Below are 23,341 nucleotides of genomic sequence, written 5' to 3'. Positions count from 1 at the left end.
AGTCCCCTTAACTTATGCAATCAAATGTAAACTAATTACAGAAGGGGTAGAAGGATAAAGCAGGACTAACAGGAAAGTTAAAATATTTGAACGAGTCATGTAGTTCACCATGGCGCTGTGGGGATCTGAGTATTATACCATCAGCTGAAGAACTGGGTCACCACTCATATGACATCTGGACACATAAAACACGCTACATTACAAGTGCTGCATTAGCTGCTCTTACGTGATCTAAACCACACAAATTGCAGTCATCATGCCATTAGACCGACACACTGTTGCATAATATACACTGAATAAAAGGTGATATTTGCAATAATAGAATGCTTTCTCCTTCAATGTTTACTGATTGCAACTGCAAAGTGAAGAACACCCTTTACACCTCAGTGTGGCAGTCACAAAGATGAAATAAAATCAACACATTATACCAAAAAACAGAGGACACTAAGTACTTTATACACTGCCACTCTGGTATGTGGACACCAGTGTTGTCAGTTTATTTACTTGCTTGTTAACTTATGCAACCAGATCTTACAAATGTAGGCATCAAATTTATTGACAACTACACATGTAAAATTAAAAAGCCGTAAGTTAGTTTTGTAAAAAATAAAAAGTCCTTCAGACCTCTTTTTACTTTGAATACATGCGAGTGCACCGTTACATAAGAGTATAGACATTGCATATGCTTACACTAACCTATCAACTTGATATTTGCCAAACTTCTGTACAGGAAGCATGGGAAATGTTTTCAGTCTCATTCATCTTCAGAGAAAGAAAACCCATGCTTTTAGACTTAGTCATCCAAATAGTTTCTTCAATGTAAACTATGAGCTGTGGTTCTGTGAAATTAGCAGGAAAAGCATTCAATAGAATATTAAGTCAGGAAAAAAATGTTTGTCTGCAGAAAGGAATGCTTTTGTTTGCTTTGCTGAGTTAGGCTAAAAGACAGCAGGGCGTAGCTTCACGTTTAACAGAGAGACATGAGAGGCATCATACTGCTTTTGAATAAATACAGATATTTTCCCTAATGTCAGCAGGAACCGAAGTAACATCAATGTTTATAGTACCAGGACAATTTAGCTGAACCAAGCAAGTTTATTGTTTCTGTTCCATGGATAAAAAGTTATGTGATTCTCTGTTGAGGACCTCCTGTCAGTCACTCTGACAATGCTCTCCTGTTGATTTCTTTTATTTCAAGCATTCCTAGTTAACCTACAATGGGTATTAACACTCTGAGCAGCTGCTGACAGTCGCTCTGAAGAGCTCCACCATGTTTAGTAACCATGTTTGCACTGACCATCTGTGGAGAGAAACACAGAGTTTGTGACTCAGCATTTTAGTTGGCTTCACTTCCACTTTTATCTCAAAAAGTTCACGAGCAAACCAGTTGGAAAACAGGTTGTGTAGATAGAAGACTCTCGCTTGTTAAGATTTTTTTAAATTCCAGGTTTCCCAGCCAATCATAGCAGGATTACAGGGATTTATACTGCACAAACTACCCTAACGTGGTATGTCACTGTTTTGCTACAAGAGGGTTCCACATGACATTTTTAATTGTAACATATATTTTTTTTAAAAACTGCTGTTTATTCATCAGTTATGTGGCATCATCACAAACTTCCTTCTGCATCATGATGAAAACAGTCATGCAAAAAAGCCACACATCCTTATCTAAACATGAAATAAGAAAAAATGTTTTATAATATAATTTTTGTCATAATCACAACTCAAGGTGTCAACATGATTCTTATTGATGAAAAACACAAATTTACAAATTTCACTCTTAAAAGCTGCTGTAGAACAGTGAGAGTGCAAATCGGATGCAAATTCTTAGCTGCCCAACCTCGGCTGCACAGTAGGAGGGTCGTCCATTAGCTAACTTCTAATCTCAAGGTGGGTGGGTCACTCCTCACCACCTGCTGTTCACTTAGCAAAGCGTCATTGAGAAGAAACAATGGATCTTCCCACTGCATCCAATGGCTAGGCTGGTGCTGTGAATGCTGCCCTGTCCTCATTGTATCCGTATGAATGGGTTAAAAAGGGATTAAATGTTTTTGTATAGAAACTCCATATCAATGCAACCAATTTACCTGGTAATTCTAGAGCAGTTAGTTTCAAAGGTACATTTATCCACGTACTGTACTGTAAGTCCTTATTTTAAGTATAGAAAGTTTAGACGTGGTGTCATTCTGGACTAATAGGAATTTTATTAATATTATCATTCAATCAAATGAGGAAATTTATAAGTCATTCAAAAGTGTCTGCATTCTTCTATAAAGTCATTTTAAAATGAAGCCAGAAAATGCTGCTTGGTCATTAGTGAGTAAATATACTCATGTATAAAAGAGGATTTAAGTGTCCGCACCTCTACAACACAACAACACATCAACACATTTACCTAATTTAAAAACTCACATGCATTTATGCCTTTTTTTTTTTAGAAACCTGTTCAGTTATGTTTCTGAAGTATTTAAATGCTGCTTCCTTAACTTTTTTCAACATTTGAATAACCTTTAATGCTGTCTTGCAAAATATTAAACCATAGTGTCATTGTGTACAGTTGCATTGCTTTTTTACATGCAGTCAAACTCTTTTTCCCAAGCTGTGACTCATGTTCTGCCTGCAATTTCCTAAAACAGAAAGGAAACTGTCTGTGTTTTATAACTTCACCACTATTATTAACTCACTTTATGAGCAGCAGGACTGGAGCTGCAGCCAGCAGAAAAGGGGCATTAAGAGCCAATGGCCTGCTGGTTCTCAGCACCTTGTCCCGCCCCTCAGTCTGCTCAGCTCAGCTGATGCAACTCAAGAGGAGGATGTCACCTTTCAGCTTTTCAGATGTTTATATTAAAGCAGCTTTCTAAAGCTTTCTATTCTGAAGAAACTAATATGGGAGGGACCTTTTCCTTTACTGCAAAGTCAACCATCTGCACAATGTGTTTCTGATACCAGCACATCAAACCCTTGTCGGAATTCTAAAACTGCATTTTTCCACTGGGTGTGGATACATGTTTGTGTTTGTGGTCTTGCATGTAAAGGTTATAACGAGTTCGAGTGATACTCCGCCCCATCTATCAACAGCTCGAACGCTCAGGTCCTGTAGGCTTTTAATTTCCTTGTTGATAACAAGCAGCATTTTGAATTCATTGCTTAGTGTTTATTCAGAGTGGACACATCTCAGACAATTACTGCAGTATAGTCCTCTCCTCTGTCTGTATACCCTACATGGCCAGAATCAGCTGATCCCTTAAATAGCAGGCCCAATAAAACACAGAACAACCCAGACTAATGTGCACGGCACATTTAGAGAGTATAGCTAGCATCCCTCTAGAAGGATTTGCTGTAGTCACTTACGATACATCATTTTCAGTGCAGACTGTGAGCAATGTGTTTTTCATACAAGATCTTTTGTGGACCCTCAAGTGGGTCAAATACCTTTGTACATTTGTGCAGCTTTTATGGGCATCTACAAATCATAATAATGGAATATGAAATCAGATACAGCTATATTCACCTTTTTGTCACTGTGATCATTGTAAGATGCAATTAGTGTCTCTGATTACAGTCTTTAGAAATTCAAAAGAGTTGCTAAAGAGCCTTGTTTGAGGGACAAATAATAAATTCTGTGTAATATCTGCAGAAAACTGTATCTATTCAAAATCTAAAGCCTTCCATTTTTTAAACCACGGGAACTTTGAAATATTATGTTTGCAAGCTTTAAAGATTTTACTAAATTTTTTTAAGATAAATTAGAAGTTGTCACTGATCGTCGTTAGTTGTGAAGCTGTGACCTCTCATGCCTCAGAGGTCAGTGTGCTACTCCCAGCCGGGCCCACATTCCTCTCTGCATGTGTACATCATGAATCTAAAGCGCAAATCAACAGACAGACGGCTTGTCCCCATAGCAACAGTCAACATGGAGATGATACTGAAAACAGGCTGAGAGGGCGTGTTTACTTCTTTGGGCGTTGCAGATGTAAAACAAGAACTGTTTTGATAAAGTGTTAAATTTGATTTAAGTTCACACTGTTTATAAAAGATGGATGTGGCCACAGTGACACTGCTTATTGGGTTGATGCCTTGAGCTTTCGACCATTTGTGCCATCTTGACTGTTGAAAGCTTATGTTGCAAGCAAGGGGTGGATCTGACTGAGAACAACACTCAAATGGTAGTGGCTTGTCAATCACAAAGTGGCCTGCTCTGTGACGCATTCCCTGCTTATGACCATAATATACTAAATTAATATGATGCTGTATTGCGTGACACTTGAAACTAGCAACCTAGACCATAAACCAATCAGAAAAGTATTTATTGAGATCACTGATAAAGAAATGTTCTCCAAAACGTCTATACAACTGGTCTTCTTCTGCAACTTGTATAGAGTTTAAGCATTGGCTCGTAGTTTCAATTCTGAGACTACACCTTTATTTACAGATAAGAGTTAGTTATAGATTTATCAAGGAAAATAAAACACAATTACATATTTTGAAATTTATCAAGATCACAATGTCTCAAATGACACCATGTCTTTCATAAATTCCAAGTTGGATATATAATGTTCTAATGTTGGTTCTTTAGGATTATACCTTTGCTTATGCCACACACGGAAATGTTTAACATCTCCTTAGTTACATTAATGACAAGGGGCCAGTTAGATTTACTCAAGGTGTTTGTACATCACTTACTGTAAGAACTATTTTTCAATCATTTTATTGTTAATACGATTAAATAAAATACACAGTCGAAGAAAACATAAGAAGAAAAAAAGCACAAACAAAATCTTGCTCTACACTTGATGTTAGGATCGGATTAAATTAACACACCTATCCTAAAAAACACATTCTTTCTTACATGTACACATAAACTATGCATGCCCGTGCATGTAAATATACATATGCATAAAAACTGCACATTAATATGAAAACATCCACACGCATGCTAAGAAAACACATTTTGCATTTAATTATTGTTACACGTTACTTATGTCATGTTAGCCAACATGAATTACAAATATGACATCACAGTTTAATCATTACTGAGCTCATTACAGTCTTTTTCCCACGGGTCTCTCAATAGTTTCACGAGTCCGGATGTTTTAGAAGTTTCTGTAAATACTTTGATACCCTTGCTCCACCTTAACACTCACCACTGCTGGAATCCCTGGAGCAAACTGAATTCTTTACAGTCACCTTTCAAAGCTGCAGCAAGTATCACTTTAGTATGAGGACAAACAGGTTCTGGTAGGTTCCTGTGATCACTGTGCAGCATATATGTTACTCAGTGTGTCTTGAATGACATCAAAACAAAGTCATTGACCTCTGCCGTCTGCTCGCCGAGGACAGAATTGTGCAACACAGACAGTGAACATTAGCTCGATTACATAAAGCCGCAGCAGAAGGACGGCGACTGTGCATTGTTGTGATGGATGAATGTGAAGTGTAACACTAAGTACTTATGTTGGCAAGTGGACATTTGGTTCATGACACTCCTGTTTACTTACACATAAATACAGATACCGAGGTTTGCGTCACTCCACAGGACATTCCTTAATAAGTCTAACCTGCATCTAATCTTACCCTCGTCTTATCATAACCTTAAACCAAGACTAAATCTTAGCCATTTAAGTTTTGAGGACTTGTTTGTTTGTCCCTGTAGAGACGTCAGCTCCTCATTGTATGAAAACAGGTGTACATATGTTCCCACTGTGCAGGTAATGCAAACACACACACACACAGGACCGAGAATATGCCTCATTAGTCCCGAAGTATTTGTTAATAAGAAACAGCTTATGTGAACAAACTAGGTGTTCGTAAGCAGGGAACAACCCTTAATTTAAAAGACAGTGAATACCTGAATTAGCTCATCATCCACACACCCACTCTCCTTTTTCAAGCGTCAGTTCATGTCTCATTACCTCTCAAGTGTTGAGGTTTAATTCAAAAAAGACTCGGGAACCTCCCAAACAAGCTTGTCATTATAGAGGAGTTTAGAGCATATTTTTTGGAATTGCTTTTAGAAAATTTGGTCCTCTGGTATGTGTTTTTGGGGTAGCAGGGCATCGAATATGTGGTCAAGTCAACAGTGTGTGTGTGTGTTTTCGTGATAATGAAGGAACAAGTCACACAGAATAGCTTACTGATTAAGAGTTTCTACACAACAACAATAAAACTGAGTGGCACTGAGTTCTGTTAAAAACAGCAATATGACTTAGAAATTAAAGAAAGATAATGCTATTGTTTCAGTCAAGTCAAACATTGTAATGTATTTATTTAACAATCCTGTAACGTGCTGATATCACTACATTTGTTTTATCTGTCCTTTCAATACCAAGAATGCTTCTAGTTTTATGATACAAGTTAGCATTATGGACGTTATATTGGGAGGATGCAGCATCTGTGATGTAACAGTGCAGAAAGAAAAATAAAACAGAGCAGTTGAGGACATCTTATCAGCGTTGTGTTGTCAGAGTGGTACAGGTGCGTCCTTGTGTTTTGGGAAATGGAAAAACATGGTAGGCTAACACGTTGGTCCTATGTTCTGCTTCCCTGTATGTTTTTTCGACATGGATGTTCCACTGGAATTTCTGTTCTGTTTGCTTGAACCAATCACATTTCTTCTGTGTGGATGTTGACGGCTGTAGAAAAGTCAGGCATACTGCCAGGATTGGTGGCTCTGGGCCAGAGAGTCCGCTTAAAGTGAGTCCTAACAATTGTTATTGAAAAGTAACTCATCCGGAGAGCTACAATTTGACTATAAAGAGTTCAAGACTAACTCCAAGCATCTTCACAAAAATTGCACAAAGATGCACAAAATGACCACAAGGAGACACAGTGATCCCAACAGGGAGCAAAACAACCTCAGTGACCCATAAGCCACTGCCAAATGGCAAAAAATAATGACGAAGACTCACAAAACAAGCTCAAACAGACATAAAGCAATCAAAGGGACACACAAAGCCACACAAAAGATGAGTGAAATACAAAAAAAGATAGAAAACAGCTACAGGGAGAAGAAAAAGAAGAATGCCAGGTAGACGAAGCAAGACTAGGGAAAGCAAAATATACACAGCCAGTGATCCCTTATGTATTTCACAAGTTGATTAAACTGCATGTTTTTAAAGAATTCTAAGTAGCCAGATGTGTTTAATAAAGTTAAAGAGTGTCATGTTGGGTTCTGAAATGTAGAAGAAATATGTGAAGAACAACACTCTAAAATTACGTAAGAAGAGTAAATATACTCAGTAGCATTCCAACCCTGTAACATCTAAAAGTCAATGAGTCAACTCCTCCTACTACCATCGTTCCAATATTGCTTTGAAACTCAAACTTTCCACATTTGGAGGAAAAATAGAGAAAGCAGCTGGAGGGAGAACAAAAGAGAGAAACTTAAGCCAGTCAATATTACAAAAACCTCAAAAACAAAAGCATGAACATCAAGTGTAAATATTTAGTAAAAAGATTTGAAAATATAAGATATGGATTGGAAGGAAAAGACTAAAAGGGAGAAATTTAATGGGACATTTCAAAGGGAAACATCTATTCATAAAGACTGCAGCGAGCCTTCTGCTGTATGTCAAGTTGCATACTTCAATATTTGCTATTTTGAGTGTTCCAAAGTGCACTACTAGTACCTGGGCTGTGTACTAATAATGGTAAAAACTATTTGTTAACGAGTTAACAATCCAATATGGCAGCATTGAAGGTAAACAGAAGTAAAGCTGTAAACTTTAAATCTGTGCTGCCACTGTTGTGTTTTTTTGACTCGCTAAATACGCTATGCATAGACCACTGATCGGGCTTTATCCATGAATGTCCTGCAGAGCAAAAAAACAAGCATCGTGCTGTATTGCTAGTGATACACACATTTTTCTACTATGCTAAGAAGCAAAATGAATCCTGTTTTTCGTTGTTTTTCTGACTTTACATCTGGAATGCACTGAACTCAAAAGTGACGTCATTCTGGGTTCCGATATCCAACTTCTGAGTTAAAGTCAACACTGGCTATGTGGAAGTACCACCGACCGGGAGGAATACATTTTCAGTTAATTAGGTGGCACTAATGCTATCAAGCTAGCTAACAGCACCATGTGTTGTAGTCTTATTTGATATTTGTGCCAAACACCAGCCGACACAAGTCCAGTTCCTTTCAGGGCCAGCTGAGGCTGGCTACAAGAATGAATCAATCCCCATAGAGTTACGTATTAAAATACTCAACTTAATACAATTAATAACCATGTTTACAGCCTGCTACCTGCTTTCATTCTTTCACTACAGCTCACAGAGTAGCTGGTGAGTGTTTTTACATTATCACCACAACTGTCAACATGCCCAAAATGGAGGAAAAGTTAATGCCATGTGGTTAGTGGTTACATGACTACGAAACCTTAATGGATACCATCAAGAGGGCTAAGTAAATCTTTTATATACAGTCTGTGGTTTATGCGTATTAAGTGTTTTTATTCCACATGTAAAATGTAAGTATTATGCGTGTTCGAAAGGAATGACAAGTTGTTTTGTCTACATTATCTAAAGTACTACAATCATTGTACAAAGAAATACAGTCACCATCAAAATGCCTGTAATCATTTCTGATTAAAGGGAACATGTTGTATTCCAATTCTGTTAAAAACAAACACTGTTCAAGCAGGAGTGAAGTATACATAGTGTACTAGGTTGAAGTGTACTAAAAGAAATATCACCTGCCTTTAAGAGGTTGAAGGTCAGCACACAATGGTCCTCATGTTGTGAACAAAGTTCTTTTAAAAGAGAATTATTCTCTTTAAGTCTTTCATATTTGATGTGATTTCATTCGTGGTATTGTTTTCATCATTACGTTTTTTAAATGCCCTGTTCTGAAAAGCCCTGATGTCCCTATCGTTGACATTTATGACAACCGTGACAATTGATGTGAGCAATATCCCATAATGCACTAATATGAGGACATTTTTAAAAGCGAGTACTTTCCACTGATTATCTGTTTATAAAGCTACCTGCACTTGCTGGTGTCCACAATAGAAAATATTAGTTGACAGACCACTTTTATCTTATCTACAACTGTATTGTATCGCGTTATAAAGTTAGACCTGCATGTTTATGTTCACCTTATATATACTAGCATTTATGTGAAAAAAAATTTCTGTACTTTGAACACCATAACATCTTCATAAAACAACTTTATAGCTGGAGATAAAGAACAGAACATACTGGCGGTTCGAGATGCATAGAAGAATAACACAACTTCCTGGAGGCCTTTTGTCTGGCCTGATGGCCCTTCCTCCACAGTGTGGGTCGTGTGCAGGGCAATGGGAGGATGAGATTTTTAAAAAGGGGAAGGGGTGAAGGCCGGGTTTCCTACTTCCACCCTTCCGAAGGTGGATCCTATTAAGCCTGCTGCTGACCAAAAAAAAAAAACTGATGTTATCTCCATCCTGTTAACATGATTTTGAATTTGGAGCCAAGCATGCGAGTCAGAAGCTTATAAATAGTGAAAATTAGGAAGAGGTGCAACATATTTGTCCTTCTTACTAAAGTCATGTTAATATAAAAACTCATCTGATTCCCTGATACTTGATGTGGTGTCTTGGAAACTGCAGTGGATACCTATGACAGCTGTTCAGAAAGAGTGGTATTAATCCAGTATTAAAGGTTAGTACAGCACGAGTAAATTAGTTAAAAGTTAACTGTTAATAAAACCGTTATTAGAATGGTGACATTATGTTTATCGGGCTGCTGCTCTCTGTAAAAACGGGTCAGTGAATCAGTGGGAAAGTATTCAGTTTAAATGGAAAACAGTGCAGTGCAGGCCACACTGAAGAATTTCATTCATCTAAACATGAAGACAAATCCAGCATACCATGTACTCTTGACATGTCTAAATCCAGCAACTGTTCTACAATAGTTGTTCATAGTATCTGTTATTACCAAGCCTAGAATAAAACATAGTGTGCAGTTTGAACATAAGAGTATCGACTTTACAGCTGTAGATAAAGACCAGTGAAGATACCCAAGTGTATCTTTAAGGCCTTTTATTTGGAACTGATGGCCCTTCCTCCACCTCGTCGGTTGGGTGCAGGGAGGGTGATAAGAGGATGAAGTGTGAAACATGGGGGAGGGCTGCATTTTCTCATTTTGCATTTCTGAGGATTGAGACTGCTGAGCACAACACTGATCTTTACTGGATTTTTGCATTTCTTTTATGCTGAAACAGGAAGGGGACAAATATAATGTGGAAGCACATCAACCTTTTTTGGCTTTTAAACTGTTAAATATTAAGTGCTGCTGTAGCATTTTTTTTACGTAATCTTAAAGCAAAAACAGTTACTCTACTGTAAACGTCACAGATACTCATATTACTTACAAATGAGCCCCAAAACTTGTGTAGTATGCTCTATTTATGTCTAAATGTCAAAACTAATGAAATCATTCTTAACTCTAAAGTAAATGATCAACTATGTTAGATAGCCCATCTTAAGCATTCATTTTTAGAACTTATATATTAGAACTTTGACCAGACTTTCCTTTGCTTTTTTCCCCCCTTTTACTTCTTTACTGATGTTCAGAGTCCTGGCTAAAGGCAGAAAGCAGTAAAACTCAGCTAAGCATTGATGAAGGGTGTATTCCAAACTTTTTCTCTTTTTTTAGCTGAAAACTTTATTCAAACCTCACTGTGTAATCGTATTTTAATAAAATCGTAAACCCGATGACTCTAAAGGGGTGTTTGAACGGTTAGAAAACAGGAAACCCAGCGGCTGGACCCGGATATCTGCTCTGTTATGTAACATTAGCTTGTTTTGGGGGAAAGAAACACACAATTAGTCTTGCTCAGCTGAGCGCTTTGTCCAGTCATGTCCCTTTCTTTTTCCTTAGGAGGGAGAGGAGGGAGTCACGTGGGTTAGTGACTGCCCTTAACGCTCATTTGATTGGCCCCTCGAGGGCTCCGGTTGACTCCTCCCGCAGAGAGGCGGTCCTTAACGACGTCACGGCCGATCAGCTGTTGAGCTCCACAACAACAACAAAAGAAGGCGCAGTCGGGGGCTCGAGGAGGAAACGGGACTGAAAAGAAACGCCGCACTGTGACTCCCGATGTGCAGTCCTTAAAGTAACGTTTTTATATTTTATTTCTTCCGCGAAGAAACCTCAAGTTTTTCTATTTTTCGAAAAGTAACGCATCTACCTCATTTTTAAGGATTTTAATCACGGTTTGGACTCGTTTACACCTCCTCCTCCTTCTGCCGCAGGTGAGCTCTTTGTTTTCATCTCGGTGAATATACCCGGCCCCAAAGCCTCTGATTTCGGTATTATATATAAATTGCATGCACATAACAGGAGAGGCACTTGGTGTTTTGGTAGATATACAGCAATTAAGAAGCTAGGCTGCATTATTAAGCCTTAACTCTGCGTTTTATTCGGCTTTCTCTGCCGGTGGCTTTGGTTGCCGTGGCTCTGCACAGCGTTCTGCCTTTACTTGACTTGGACTGGGGTAAGTTTATTTTGGGAAAATATTTGATATCATATCGTACGGAGATAAAAGTTAAAGTGAATATGCGGTCCAGGTCCAGCACTGTGCGGGTAGAATTACAGCCTCCTCCTCCTTCTTTCCTTGTATAACCATCGAAACCGTCCAACACTCTTAGGCTGCTGTAGCTCCACATTATTACCGAATCACTTCAGCTTTTATCCCCCCACAGTCTGGACGCCAAATCACATTAGCGCTTCGATCAGTCCATTGAGAACAAACTTAACTTGGTAATTGGTCTTTTATCAAGCAAAGGTGTCAAGTATTCCTTTCGGTAATGACTGTTTGCTGCTTTTGTCCTGTAAAGTCAATAGGAATCTTTGGGGGTGCTTGCGAAATAAGATGGCATCCCCAAACAATTTTTAACTATTTTCTACCGAAATCATCTAAGGTGAAGGTAAAAGCGTGCACCCTTTGAGTTTAGCTGTGTATTAACTCTTGTTTGCCAGCTAAAACGTGGGTAATCTGTATTTTATCCTCCACTGAATCCCACTTTATGGGTTTATTCTTAATCCCGCAGACTGCATACTGTATAGACATCCGATTTAAACGCCATGCAACAGCCCATCTTTCTTTTACAGCCCGTTTCGCACTCAACACCCAAACAAAGCGCGATCTGATGTAATAGATGCATCAATTGCGCTGACGTTCAGTGACCCGTTTAACAGCATTAATCAGGCATTAACCGGGCTTTAACCAAGCCCGGGAGAGCTTTTCTTTGTGTATGGTTATTATTATAATAACAGGAATAAAGTCGTGTAAATGATTTAGGCCTATCCTGAGATGACCTGCCGTAGGAGGGGCAGGAGGGTGAGCAGGGGGAATGAGAAACAGGTGCTGCAGATTATCAGCCTGCTGTTGTCGGTGTGAGACAGTGAGTCAGTCAGAAGCGTTTTCTGTTTTCTGTCCCTCACAGCTGTTCGATGTTTACAGAGGCGGGGTTAGATTGTTCTTGAAAAGAAGAGCGCTTTCTATTCGCTATGTGCCGGAAAATACGAGAGGTAATTAAACGCAACACAGCCAGAGGCAATGCGCCTTCAAGGGTAGGGAGAAAAAAAATCGGATATCTGGGCTTGTTTGCTCCTTATGAGAATTTAAGTGTTTTTATCCAGTGCCGTGCTTTGTTTCCGCCTCCTACCGGTGATTACAGTTATTGTAACTAGATGTTTAAGTGTTCGTGGATAAACCATAACTTATCGTGAGTCATTTTGCGTAAGCAGAAAAAAGTGCCAACAGATATATGAAATTAAAATGTCACTTATCCACTGAGAGAGCTCGTTACTCATAACAAATGATTAGGTTGTGAATGATGTAATATAAGGCTGTTATTACAACAGTTGAGCTACTGCAGCTGTTAATGCAGTGTTCATGTGTTGCCTAACACACCTATACATGAAGTATGATGAAATTGCTTATCATATTTGCCACATTTTCTTCAGTTTACATCTAATTTACATGTAATGGAAGTCTTATAGATGATACATTTGCATCTTGCACCATCGTTTGTTTGTTTAGCCATAAGTAATGTCTATAGGGCTATCATGTGTCTCCTTATGGTTAAACCACCCCCACCACTACCTTATTCCCGTGGGGCTCTTATTTTGAATTGTTAAACCCTGGTCTGCACTTTATCAGTTGGACAGTTAAAAGAGTTCATTTGGACAGATTACAGAAACCTGAATTTGTAGAGTGAAGGCCAAAATAAGGGGTGGGGGGCTGTCAGTACACTTGGCTTCAATCTGCTAATATCGTGCCAGTGGGTTCCATTTACACAGCAGCTGTAGGGTGACAGTGACACTTGTGACTTTTCATTTCTTTCTACTTTCCTCATGTGAAAGGCTGTAGTTAGGCCAACAAACAGGCTGCCAGCCAGCTGTGTCTGTACGTCCTCTGAGCACAGCAGATCCTTTATTTGCACGTGAATTAAACACAGACAGGACATCTTTTTTCTCCGCTCGTTTCCTTCAGATCAATAACTGAAGAAACCGCAGCTGCTGCTCATGACCATCAAGTCTGACAGGAAATTAATCCATCCCGGAAATTTGTGCAGCTAGAGGCGAATACTAACAGGCTTGTCATTAAAGTCGTTCTTGTGTGTGTGTTTGTGTTTAAACCATTTCTCTGGGAAGCCCTGGTGTGTTTTCAGGCTCTGTCCTAACATCTTTAATGAGGGATGGGGATGTGAGGCCTTGTGTGTAAAACCAGCACCTGTAAATGTTTATAACCGAATCCTCATGTTTCTCTGCCTCTCAGGGCTTTTTTTGAAGACTTTTGCACTCACTGAAGCGATCCTGACATTGAGCGATGTCCAGCCTGCGCCTGCTGGCCCTCAGATGATCTATGACCACAACTTATTGATGCACTTTAGCACCTTTACGGAGCCTTCCCCCTGCTGTGAACCCCGCAGCTGATGACCAAAGCGACCGCAACACCTCCCCGCCGTCGCCCAGAGCCACGCGCCTCCCCCGACCCCTCCCTCATCCTCACGCCCCTGCAGGACATCTCAGGATGTTCCAGAGGTTCGCCAGTGCTCTCTTTGGGGACGATGTGGAGGAGGTGAGTCGAGGCGGCAGACCTGGGGACGGCAAAGTGGAGGAGACAGAGGAGGAGGATGAAGACTGGATCCTGGTCAATTACCTGAGTAAGTCTGATTCTCACAAGAACCAGTTAATGGTTCAGAATCTGTAATCAGCCAACGCCTTGCATTAGTACAATAAAGTAGAAGGTAAATAAACATTTTGACATGCAGCAGTGTTTTTAGAACGACTTTGAGACTTGCTTCACTTGTTCAGCTGTCAGACAATGCATTTTTGTTCTCAAAACACTGTAAACTAAACTATGAAATGAAAGCTGACTCTAGCAGGAGGACACTGAGGAACAAAGGGCTCAAGCAGAAATGTTTTATCCAGCATTTCATGATATGGCATATGTGAAAACTTTGGGTTGAATAGGTAAACAAATTAGAAACACACACACACACACACACACACACACACACACACACTTCAGATCTATGCATAGCAAGTGTTAAATGCCATGCATATATGCCAAAAGTAAAAAAGTCAATCAGTTTAAGGAAGATTAGAGCAAAATCCACCCCCTGATGAAGACAGTGAGTTCAGGAAAGGCTACTGAGCTAATCCAACATGGAGCAACCAGTTAGAAAGACAGTGTATAACTTTAGAGTTTTGTAATGGCAGGTAAAAATCATGCCAAGTTTCCAGTGCAGTCTGAGACCATAAAAAGATTCCAGTCAAAACAGACACGACACGACACAGAAGAGTTCAACAAGTCACCCACCCACACCCTGTATGCAGAAACATGACACACTGCAGTGACTCCCAAATGGCTCTGGATGATTCTTGGCACAGCTTTGGTTTGGTGCACTGTTAACCCACAGTGGGTCTTAACTTGAACTGACCCCCCCTCCCAAAATTCCATAACCGTGTGAATATTTCTGGCACGAGGGCAGGTGAGAAAGAGAGGCTGTCTGACTCACTTCAAGCTGGAGGGGGTGAAGAGGTTGGATGTCAGGCAGTTTATGGGCAAGTCAACCTGCAAACAGGTCAAACAAAAGTGCCTGGAGAACCAGATGAGGTAAAAATAGGTCCCAGTGCTTCCAGGAGGTAAACATGTATGGGCAGAAAGTTTCCTCGAACATCCCTCCACTATAAAAACACCTGTCTACATCATATCCGTTTCTCCATCACAAAGCTACACCATGCTATGTTTTGTACAAGGCTGATAGAAGCTCAGTGTATTTGTGACTCAATGTTTTGTTGACATTTTCTGTCAAGTTTCTCACCAACTCTGGCTTGAGCTGATTTAAGGGGGACTTATTATTTATTCTATTACAAACATTTGTGCTCTTAGATCTGTGTGGTGAAAGAATTGTGTTTGGGTTTTATCACATAAGTAAGCATGTCAAGAGCAATATTTTAAAAATAAGGTTTTTATGGCCTGTCATCACTCATGCATATTATCAAGTGTGAATACAGGCTCATGAATGTGACACACACAGTGTCAGAAATGGGTAAGAAGTAATAATGTTATAACAAAGTATGGCTTGAACGTTGTAAATGTGGTTGAATGAGGCCAGGAGCTGAAGAAGTCTGGTTAAAGGTGATGCTGTCTGTTTGCTCTGCTGATGCTCTGCATGCTCTGAGCCTTTGTGGTTCATGGAGGAGACAGGGTTATGTGGGGGGTCAGCTGGTCCTTTCATAATCTGGACTGACCTCATTAACCCAATGTACAGTGAGCCCAAGTGTACAAAACACTACATGCACCCCAATCTAGAGCTGGAGACCTGTTGTCTAGTTGACACTGCATACCTTGAGCTGCTGTGTTTGCAAACGCCTGCAGCCTCCGCAGGAAGAGATCAGCAGCTGATGGGGCTCGGACAGTGGGGGCTGTCCCACTGCTGCTGAGAGGATAAAGTGAGAAGATCAGCTGCTGCGAACTGAGTCAGCACCCTGCAACCTTTCTGGCCTGTTGTGGGTAAACAAGGACTCCTCTGTGAACTCCAGGGAGTCAGAGCCACTGGGCGGTGTTAATGTCACGTGTAGAAATTGAGCTCCAAACACTCCCTCACATGCATGGAAAATAAGTTGCAGTTTTACAGTAAACAGTGAGAGCACTAAGGTCAGAGGAGATGGCCGATGAAAGGGTGGAGGTTGAAAAACCTTTATCTTCATCCTGTGTATTTGATGACCACTAAAACATTCTAATAATCACGTTATTTACAAAAGTAAGGCCCCATCCTTAAACAAAACTGAAATCAAGCAGAGATGTCTGCTTTGTCGACACAAAGTTATTTTTAACATCCAGTCTGCTAGCTTGAGATCATGTTGGCCTTCCACCTCACAACTTCCTGTTTCTCTGTGAATCATTAGAAGCTGTGGCTGGATCAAAACAAGAGCCCGACCCGCAGCTTTTGGCAAGCCTCCAGTTTTGCATAAGATAGCTAGCAGCGCAGGATGTATGCGTGCTCGCTGCACACGATGATTTATGTGCAAAAGAACGAGCAGGGGTTGTGTATGCTGCTTCTTGTAGAGAGAGCTTAAGTTGCTCTCCCTGGGGTTAACAGCAGACAGACATTTTTGCAAATTCAAACAGAAACATGCGTGCAAGCTGTGGTTCATTGGGCATGCAATGTTGAGCTGTCAGGCTGTCAGCCTGCTTGCAGCTGTTTGGCTGATCAGCTTCCAGAAAATTATTGTTTACATCTGGCAGGTTCCCTTCTGCTGCGTGGCCAAGCCACAGTGCTTCCTGCTGGTACACTGATGACATTACACAGGCGTTTTACTTTAAAATCAAAACAACAGCTGGAACAGTAAATGACCTGTTGCATAAAGGAGTTTGGATTTATGATGTCTGTAAACCAAATGGTCTGAGACCTCACAGAGAAACATTTTAGAAAAGTAGGGCACATAACATGTTTACAAAGATACGCTGTAAAGAGAGGGATGCCTATTTTTGAATGTCTTTTCACTGGTTTGTGTATAACCAATGTATTTTAAGTTTATATGAAAACCTTTTCCACCACTGAAAAACAACATAAACCAAAGTTTTGGGTTATTATTTCAAAACTTTGAGTTTGGTATCTTAAAATGTTGATCTATTACTTCAAACGTCTGTGAAAATAACTCAAAAATGAGAAAATAACTTTTCAAGTTAGTCAAAGTCCAAATTTTGAGATAATGACCCAAGGTTATTTTTAAAAATGGATTTATGTTTTTATTGTTTTTGTTTTTTTTAATTGTTTTTCTGTTTTTAGTTGTGGAAACAAGCTTCTACAAGTTTATGACATTCACCACCACCGCCTCCTGGAAGGTCAATACAAAACAGGCCTTATTGTTTGACTGATGATGGCTTTAAAGATTTAAAGTTCGATGACTCATAGTAGCAGACACCTAGCTTCCATAGCAGCTTGTATTCTCACAGACCTTTTAGTCAAAGCGGCCATGCCTTAATAATGAATAGGTTTAAGCCTTAAAAGCCTGTTTTTGTAACAGGTTGTTCACATGACTGTTTCTGCTGTAAAAGTTGCCTGTAAGAGCATGTGGGGAATGACTAGTACTTGGTACTTTTCAGATCCAGGTGTTACTTTTTCCATAAGACATAAAATCTGATGCCTCTCCGATGAGTACTATTTTCATCCCATTAATGACACCTTCATCTCACCCCTTAGCTGAAGCCGGCTCCAGCCAGTGTAACGATACCCACTCAGGATCCACCATCATCCAAGATGAAGACGAGGAGGTGGAGGCAGAGGAGGATGAAGAAGATGATGAGCTGGTGATGATCCCCTCACCCATGGGCATCCCACCCGTCCGTTACGCCTCCTGCACCTCCCTCAACTCAACGGCTGACACCGAAACGGACGGTGGTCCAGATGAGGATGAGGAAGATGAGGAGAGTGGGTTTCTGCGTGTGGACACCCGCTCTCTGCAGGAGAGCTGGTTTCTTACCCCCCCACCCTGCTTCACCGGGCGTAGCACCTTTCCCATCGTCCTGGAGCCCAGCCCTCTGGAGAACCTGCTAATCGAACACCCCAGCATGTCCGTCTACACTCACCACAGCATCCCACGACTGAACCTTGACCCCCTGCCACCAAGCTCACATGAACCAGAATTGAACTTTTCGTCCGATGAGATGACCGCGAGCCTGACAGCTTCAAGTGGAAAGGAAAAGGCCAGAAGAACACCAGATGGCTCTCGCCACAGGTAAAATCTGGGCTCTGTCCATGAACAGAAATTTCATCATCATTGGAAAATAGATTTCAAGCTTGGACATATTTATAAATATGAAGTGTCCCTGTTGTTAGCCTTTTTTAGTGTTAGCTTATCCAGTCACAGGCTTTTTGAGACATTTTAATAAAAAATACTAACTGAAAGAGCACACACTGTAGCAGATACTTCAAAAATGCTCCTGATAATTGGATATAATTGTAAACCAATGCATGTTCTGAAGCAGCTGTTAAATTACTTGTGCATTGTGCTAAAAACTAATCTGCCATCTTCTGAAAACTTCTGCCTCCTGCAGGCCAGAGGCGGCAGTTTCACAGCGGCGCTCCAGTCTTCACTCCTCCTGCTACGCCGCGGCGCTCTCCACTCAGGCCGGCCTTGTGCAACAAAGGCCGGGAAACCCCACCCAGCGCACCCAGCCCATGTCCCGCAAGGCCCTGCGACGCCTCAACCTGCTCCGCCCCCCAAAGGCCAACACCATGCACCTGCACCAGCCCAGCCAGAGGCATCTCAACTTCTGAGACATCCTCATCATTATTCATCATCACCATCATCATCAACCTCAATACTTTAAGCAGTACAGGAATGTAACACTGGCCACCCACAAGCATTCATCTCCGTTTTCTTTCATCTTCTCAACAAACAAACACCAGCAGCAAGTTAACTACGGCATCAGCCACCACTTACACACCTCACACCTAATTTCTCCTGAAAGCTTAATGGGTGGTGAAATCGGGAAGGTGGCTGTTGACTTTTTATATCAGTAATGTGGCCAGTGAAGACTTTTTCTCCCTCCCTCACTTCACTCCCCGCTTCCTACTCCTCTTCATCCATCCTCCTATGTATTGATACTGAGAAGAAGGGATATGTGAAGGTCATAATGTTAACCCCCCTCCCTTTTCACAAGACCATTTCTTCTTCTATTTCTTCAGAGCATTGTATGTCCAATCACAGAGAGAAACAGAGGTCATGATGACTTCTCTTTCTTTTCTTTCTTCTTCTTCTTCTTTACGGTCACCTTAATGTGTAGAATCAATGCTGTAGGTCACTTTACTAAGCGGCAGGTTCACTGTGTGGCAGGATGGTCCGGTGGTGTCACTTCAGGGTCTCACAGTGGGACTGCTGGTCGTCTAGGCAACTTTTTGGGCTGACTGAGGGCAGTAGGAGACATTTCAGATCCTAAATGACTTGAACATAGACAGTGCAGCCGGACAACGTTTTCATTTAATCAATGCAGGAGTATTGGAATGCAGTGTTCCCAATATGTTGCCAGTGAAGGGCTGTTCACACTAGAGGATGAAGTTTAGGTGGGTTTAAAGGAAAAATTCCCTTTATGTGATCTCACGTGCTTCTAATCAGTGATCTGTACTAAATGCTCTGTTTGTGTCTTGAGTGACTTCCTGCATTTTAGAGGAGAACAGGGTATGTCCATAACAATTGTAGAAACAGAAGCTCTGCTTTATTACAGCTGACTTTAATATAATTACGCCTTTTTGATGGTGAAAGTTTAAAGCTTTATAACATCTTTATTACAGAAGAAAAGTGCAACATTTTGAGCCTCTTTATAAGTGCAATACAAATTCTCTTCTTTTTATAAAAAACACGGTTCTTGCTGTTATGTTTTAATACTAAACGCTTCAGCCAGACTTAAACACGTGCATTCAAAGGTTCTCCTGTGAAACTGGAGGGTGTGTTAACTGAAAACAGAGAGTTTCAGCAAAATTAGAATCACGTCTGACTCAAACCTAACTATGTACTGTAGCTGCTTTGCCTGTTAGTTCATTTTCTGCTCTCTTACTTTCAGACGTAGATTTCTAGTTTCTGTGCTGTGGTTCTCTCAGTGATTCACTTTGGTTGCAGAAGGAACTCGTTCACTTCACCCAACCTTATGCTGTGTGTGTTTGACTGATTATTAAAAAGCTACGAAAACACCACAGTTGAAACCAGTAAAGCAAAATACAGTTGTATTAAAGCCTTTTAAGGGTATTTTTCCTTTAAGTTCCTGCTTTTTGAGCTCTGCAGCACCACCAGAGGTGAAAAACTTCCATGTTGCTCGTCCTGCAGCTCCAGCTGAACCTGCCTCTGACTTTATAATTCAGTACTTTTCACGATATTTCTTTAAAGGAGAAAAAAAGGAGAAAAAAATGGAAAAAATACTGGGTTAAATATCACTAAACGCCTTGTTTTAACAGTAGCTTTGAGGTAAATAGAAATGTTAAAAAAAAAGTATGTAAAACAAAAAAAAAACTTCCAAAAATATTTTTTGAAAAGAAAAAACAAATTACATATCAGTATGAAGTTGGTATATATGCGTCCATGGTTTCTTGCTTAGGTGTGTTTGGTTATGATAGTGTGCAATCTGTTGCATGGTTGTAGAGTTTTGTTAGTGTCATGATGGTGGGAAAAAAAAGAAAAATGGATAATTATTATTTTCTTTCTTTTTTTCTGTTTTGTTTTTGTTCTTAAATGAATCTGCAGTCCACTTCTCAGGGTCACAACCAATCACCTTTACTCTTTAGGAAAATGCAGATTTACTTGACGGCTGATGATTCTTTGTGTGTACTCGGACTTTTTCCAGCTATGTCCCTGCGTGCTTTCCCTCTGTGAAAACCTTTGTGAGAAATAATCAACTTCTTGTTTAGTGTCACAGAAACGTCTTTTGGTCCCGGGACTGTGAAATGAACTCTGATACTGTCAGTTGACTGTTGGAAATCCATCAGGATGGAGAGAAACTGTTGGTTTTTTTCAGCTATGTTTATATATTTTGCTCAACTGTACCTAACATGGTTTTAGAAATGTACCTTATGCTATTTTAACTGTTCTCTTTTCCATGTTAACGTAGTTACATTTCGTTAAATATTTAAACCAAAAAAAGTAGCAGCGATCTTTAATCTCTCCGTAGTTTTATTATACTGATGTCCTTTTTTAAAATTGTTTGAGTGTTTGATAACAGCTCTTGGTTACGGTGCTCTAAAATGGTAGACTGTTTAATGTTTTAATGTGTCTGCTGTAGGGATAAGCGGAGCCCGGGCCGAGTCACCACACTGCAAAAGTTGAGAAATAACCAACCTTATAGAGTGACTAAAACCTATGGAAGACCATTTCTGCCAAAAAAGACTATTTAACTATATATAAACAGGTTTAAAGTAAAGTTCTGGAGCATGTATGTTTGTTTGATGTTAAATAGAAAATTTGACTCAGTCTGTGACTTTTTATAACTGAAAATTTGTTCCAAAATGTTTCATTTTTTTCTGTTTTTCTTCTTCCTAATTTTTAAACCCTTTTTGTTTGTTTTTTTGTCTGGCAGAAATCGGCAATCATTTTTGTTTTCGTAAATAATTTCAGAACAGGTGAAGGACTCTACATATAACTTCACATTTTGCTTATTTATCAACTTTAATTTTTTTTTATTTTCTTACACACATCAACAGAAACTTACTAAACTCTGTAAATTTGCCTAACGATGATGTTTTGGAAACCGATCCTGTTCTGAAGATACGGAGATGCAGCGTCAATGAACACATATTATGGAGATTCAGTCACTTTTAATGGAAACTGTTGCAGTGTGGTCTTCTAATCGCCTTGTAAACCTGACTGAATGTCTCTAGTCGAGTTTCTGGGAAGGTAGCGGTGTTAACAAAGCCCTGTAAGGCATTTTTGTTATTTGCTGTAAATAATCGTAAACGGTAGTAGAGTGGATCTCTTGTGTTTTCAAGCTTTTTTTTTTCTTGTCCTTTCTCGAATGTCTCTTTCTCTGCAGTGAGTTTTGCAATCACAAACTATGTTATTTTGTGTCATTTTATTTTTTGAAAAAGAGAAACTTAAAGACAGAAGGGATCGGAGGTTCCTCCTGCTGTCAGGAGCCTTAAACAATTTATTTGTTTTTTTGTTCTTTTGGTTTCTTTCTTAAGTATCTGTTCTCGGCTCATCTCTCCATCATTAATCTAACAGGGATTTGTAATGCTTTTTGTTCAATGCCTTGAAATTTGTGGATCACGTGCCTTCCAGGTTGAAATGTTATGATGACAATGCGTCAATGAAGAACTTGAACTCGTTTTTCTTTTTGTTTAACTTTTTAAGTGGACGTAATAATAAATTAAAACACACAGACAAACATCAGAAACCAACTATGCATCATTCGAGGAAGCTCATATGCCCTCGCCACCACCATCCGCCCAGCCCTTGTACAGCTTTTATAATGACTCGACAAACCAGACAGAATGATGTAGCAAAACCTCTTTTTTTTCTCCTATTGTTTTATTTGTAAGTGTGAAGAATATTTTATGGCATTTTTCCACTAAGTGTTAGACTTTTTGGGTTTTTGTTTGTTTTGTTTTGTCATTTTTTGCTTTTCTGTGTAGTTTACTGGAATAATACTGCACTTTGCCAAAAAGAAAAAAGGTGTAGGACTTTTAGGATTACCTTTTTATTTATCAACATAACTGGTTTCCTTTGTATTTTGGATGTATGACAGATTAATTCACTCTGTTCTGACATCAGAAACAAAAAAAAGCTAATTAAAAGTGGGGTCATCTGTTTTCACACTGTAATAGTTAATACATGTGATCTCTTATTAGCCTATAATAAATGTTTTCATACACAATTCTCTTGTCTTTGTCCATTTCTTTAGCCTCAGTTTTGCTTATTAACACAACAACCAAAAGCAAGAAATAACACATAATAGTGCAGAAGATAACTTCATATTCTAGGGAGTGCAGTGGTTAGCACTATTGCCTCAGAACAAGAAGCTGCTGACAAGTGACTGATGGTCTTTTTCAAACTAGTGGCATCAGACGGACAAAATGCACAAACTGATGCTTGTATCCACCTTTGAAATAATATTACAAGTATCTGCTACACGACCATATTACCAAGAGCTTTAAGTATTTCAGTCTAAATTTTAATTCTATTGAATCTATTTAGCTTGAATCAATTATGTAGAACACGAGCAAAGAAAAAAAGAGTGCATTTTTTTTAAAGTAGCTCTATTTTCTGTTGTCTACATTGTAGAGAGTAACTTTAATGCCACACCTAAAAAGGGAAAATGAGTACAGTCAAAGGTTAAAGTGGATTCATCAGG

The 23,341-nt window shown here is 39.7% G+C and overlaps 1 protein-coding gene across 1 annotated transcript; it reads left to right on the top strand.

Moving 5' to 3' along the window:
- Nucleotides 1–11,015: 11,015 nt before the first annotated feature.
- On the top strand, nucleotides 11,016–22,856 carry tp53inp1 (tumor protein p53 inducible nuclear protein 1). Its single transcript, XM_063487223.1, has 4 exons — nucleotides 11,016–11,237; nucleotides 13,769–14,156; nucleotides 17,706–18,240; nucleotides 18,560–22,856. The coding sequence occupies exons 2-4, from the start codon at nucleotides 14,024–14,026 to the stop codon at nucleotides 18,780–18,782; spliced, it is 891 nt and encodes a 296-aa protein (XP_063343293.1). The 5' UTR covers nucleotides 11,016–11,237; nucleotides 13,769–14,023; the 3' UTR covers nucleotides 18,783–22,856.
- The last annotated feature ends 485 nt before the right edge of the window (nucleotides 22,857–23,341 follow it).

This window comes from Pelmatolapia mariae, linkage group LG10_11 (genome assembly GCF_036321145.2).
Source record: "Pelmatolapia mariae isolate MD_Pm_ZW linkage group LG10_11, Pm_UMD_F_2, whole genome shotgun sequence".
In the NCBI taxonomy this organism is placed as follows: Eukaryota; Metazoa; Chordata; class Actinopteri; order Cichliformes; family Cichlidae; genus Pelmatolapia; species Pelmatolapia mariae.
This window is presented reverse-complemented; position numbering and strand designations above follow the sequence as displayed.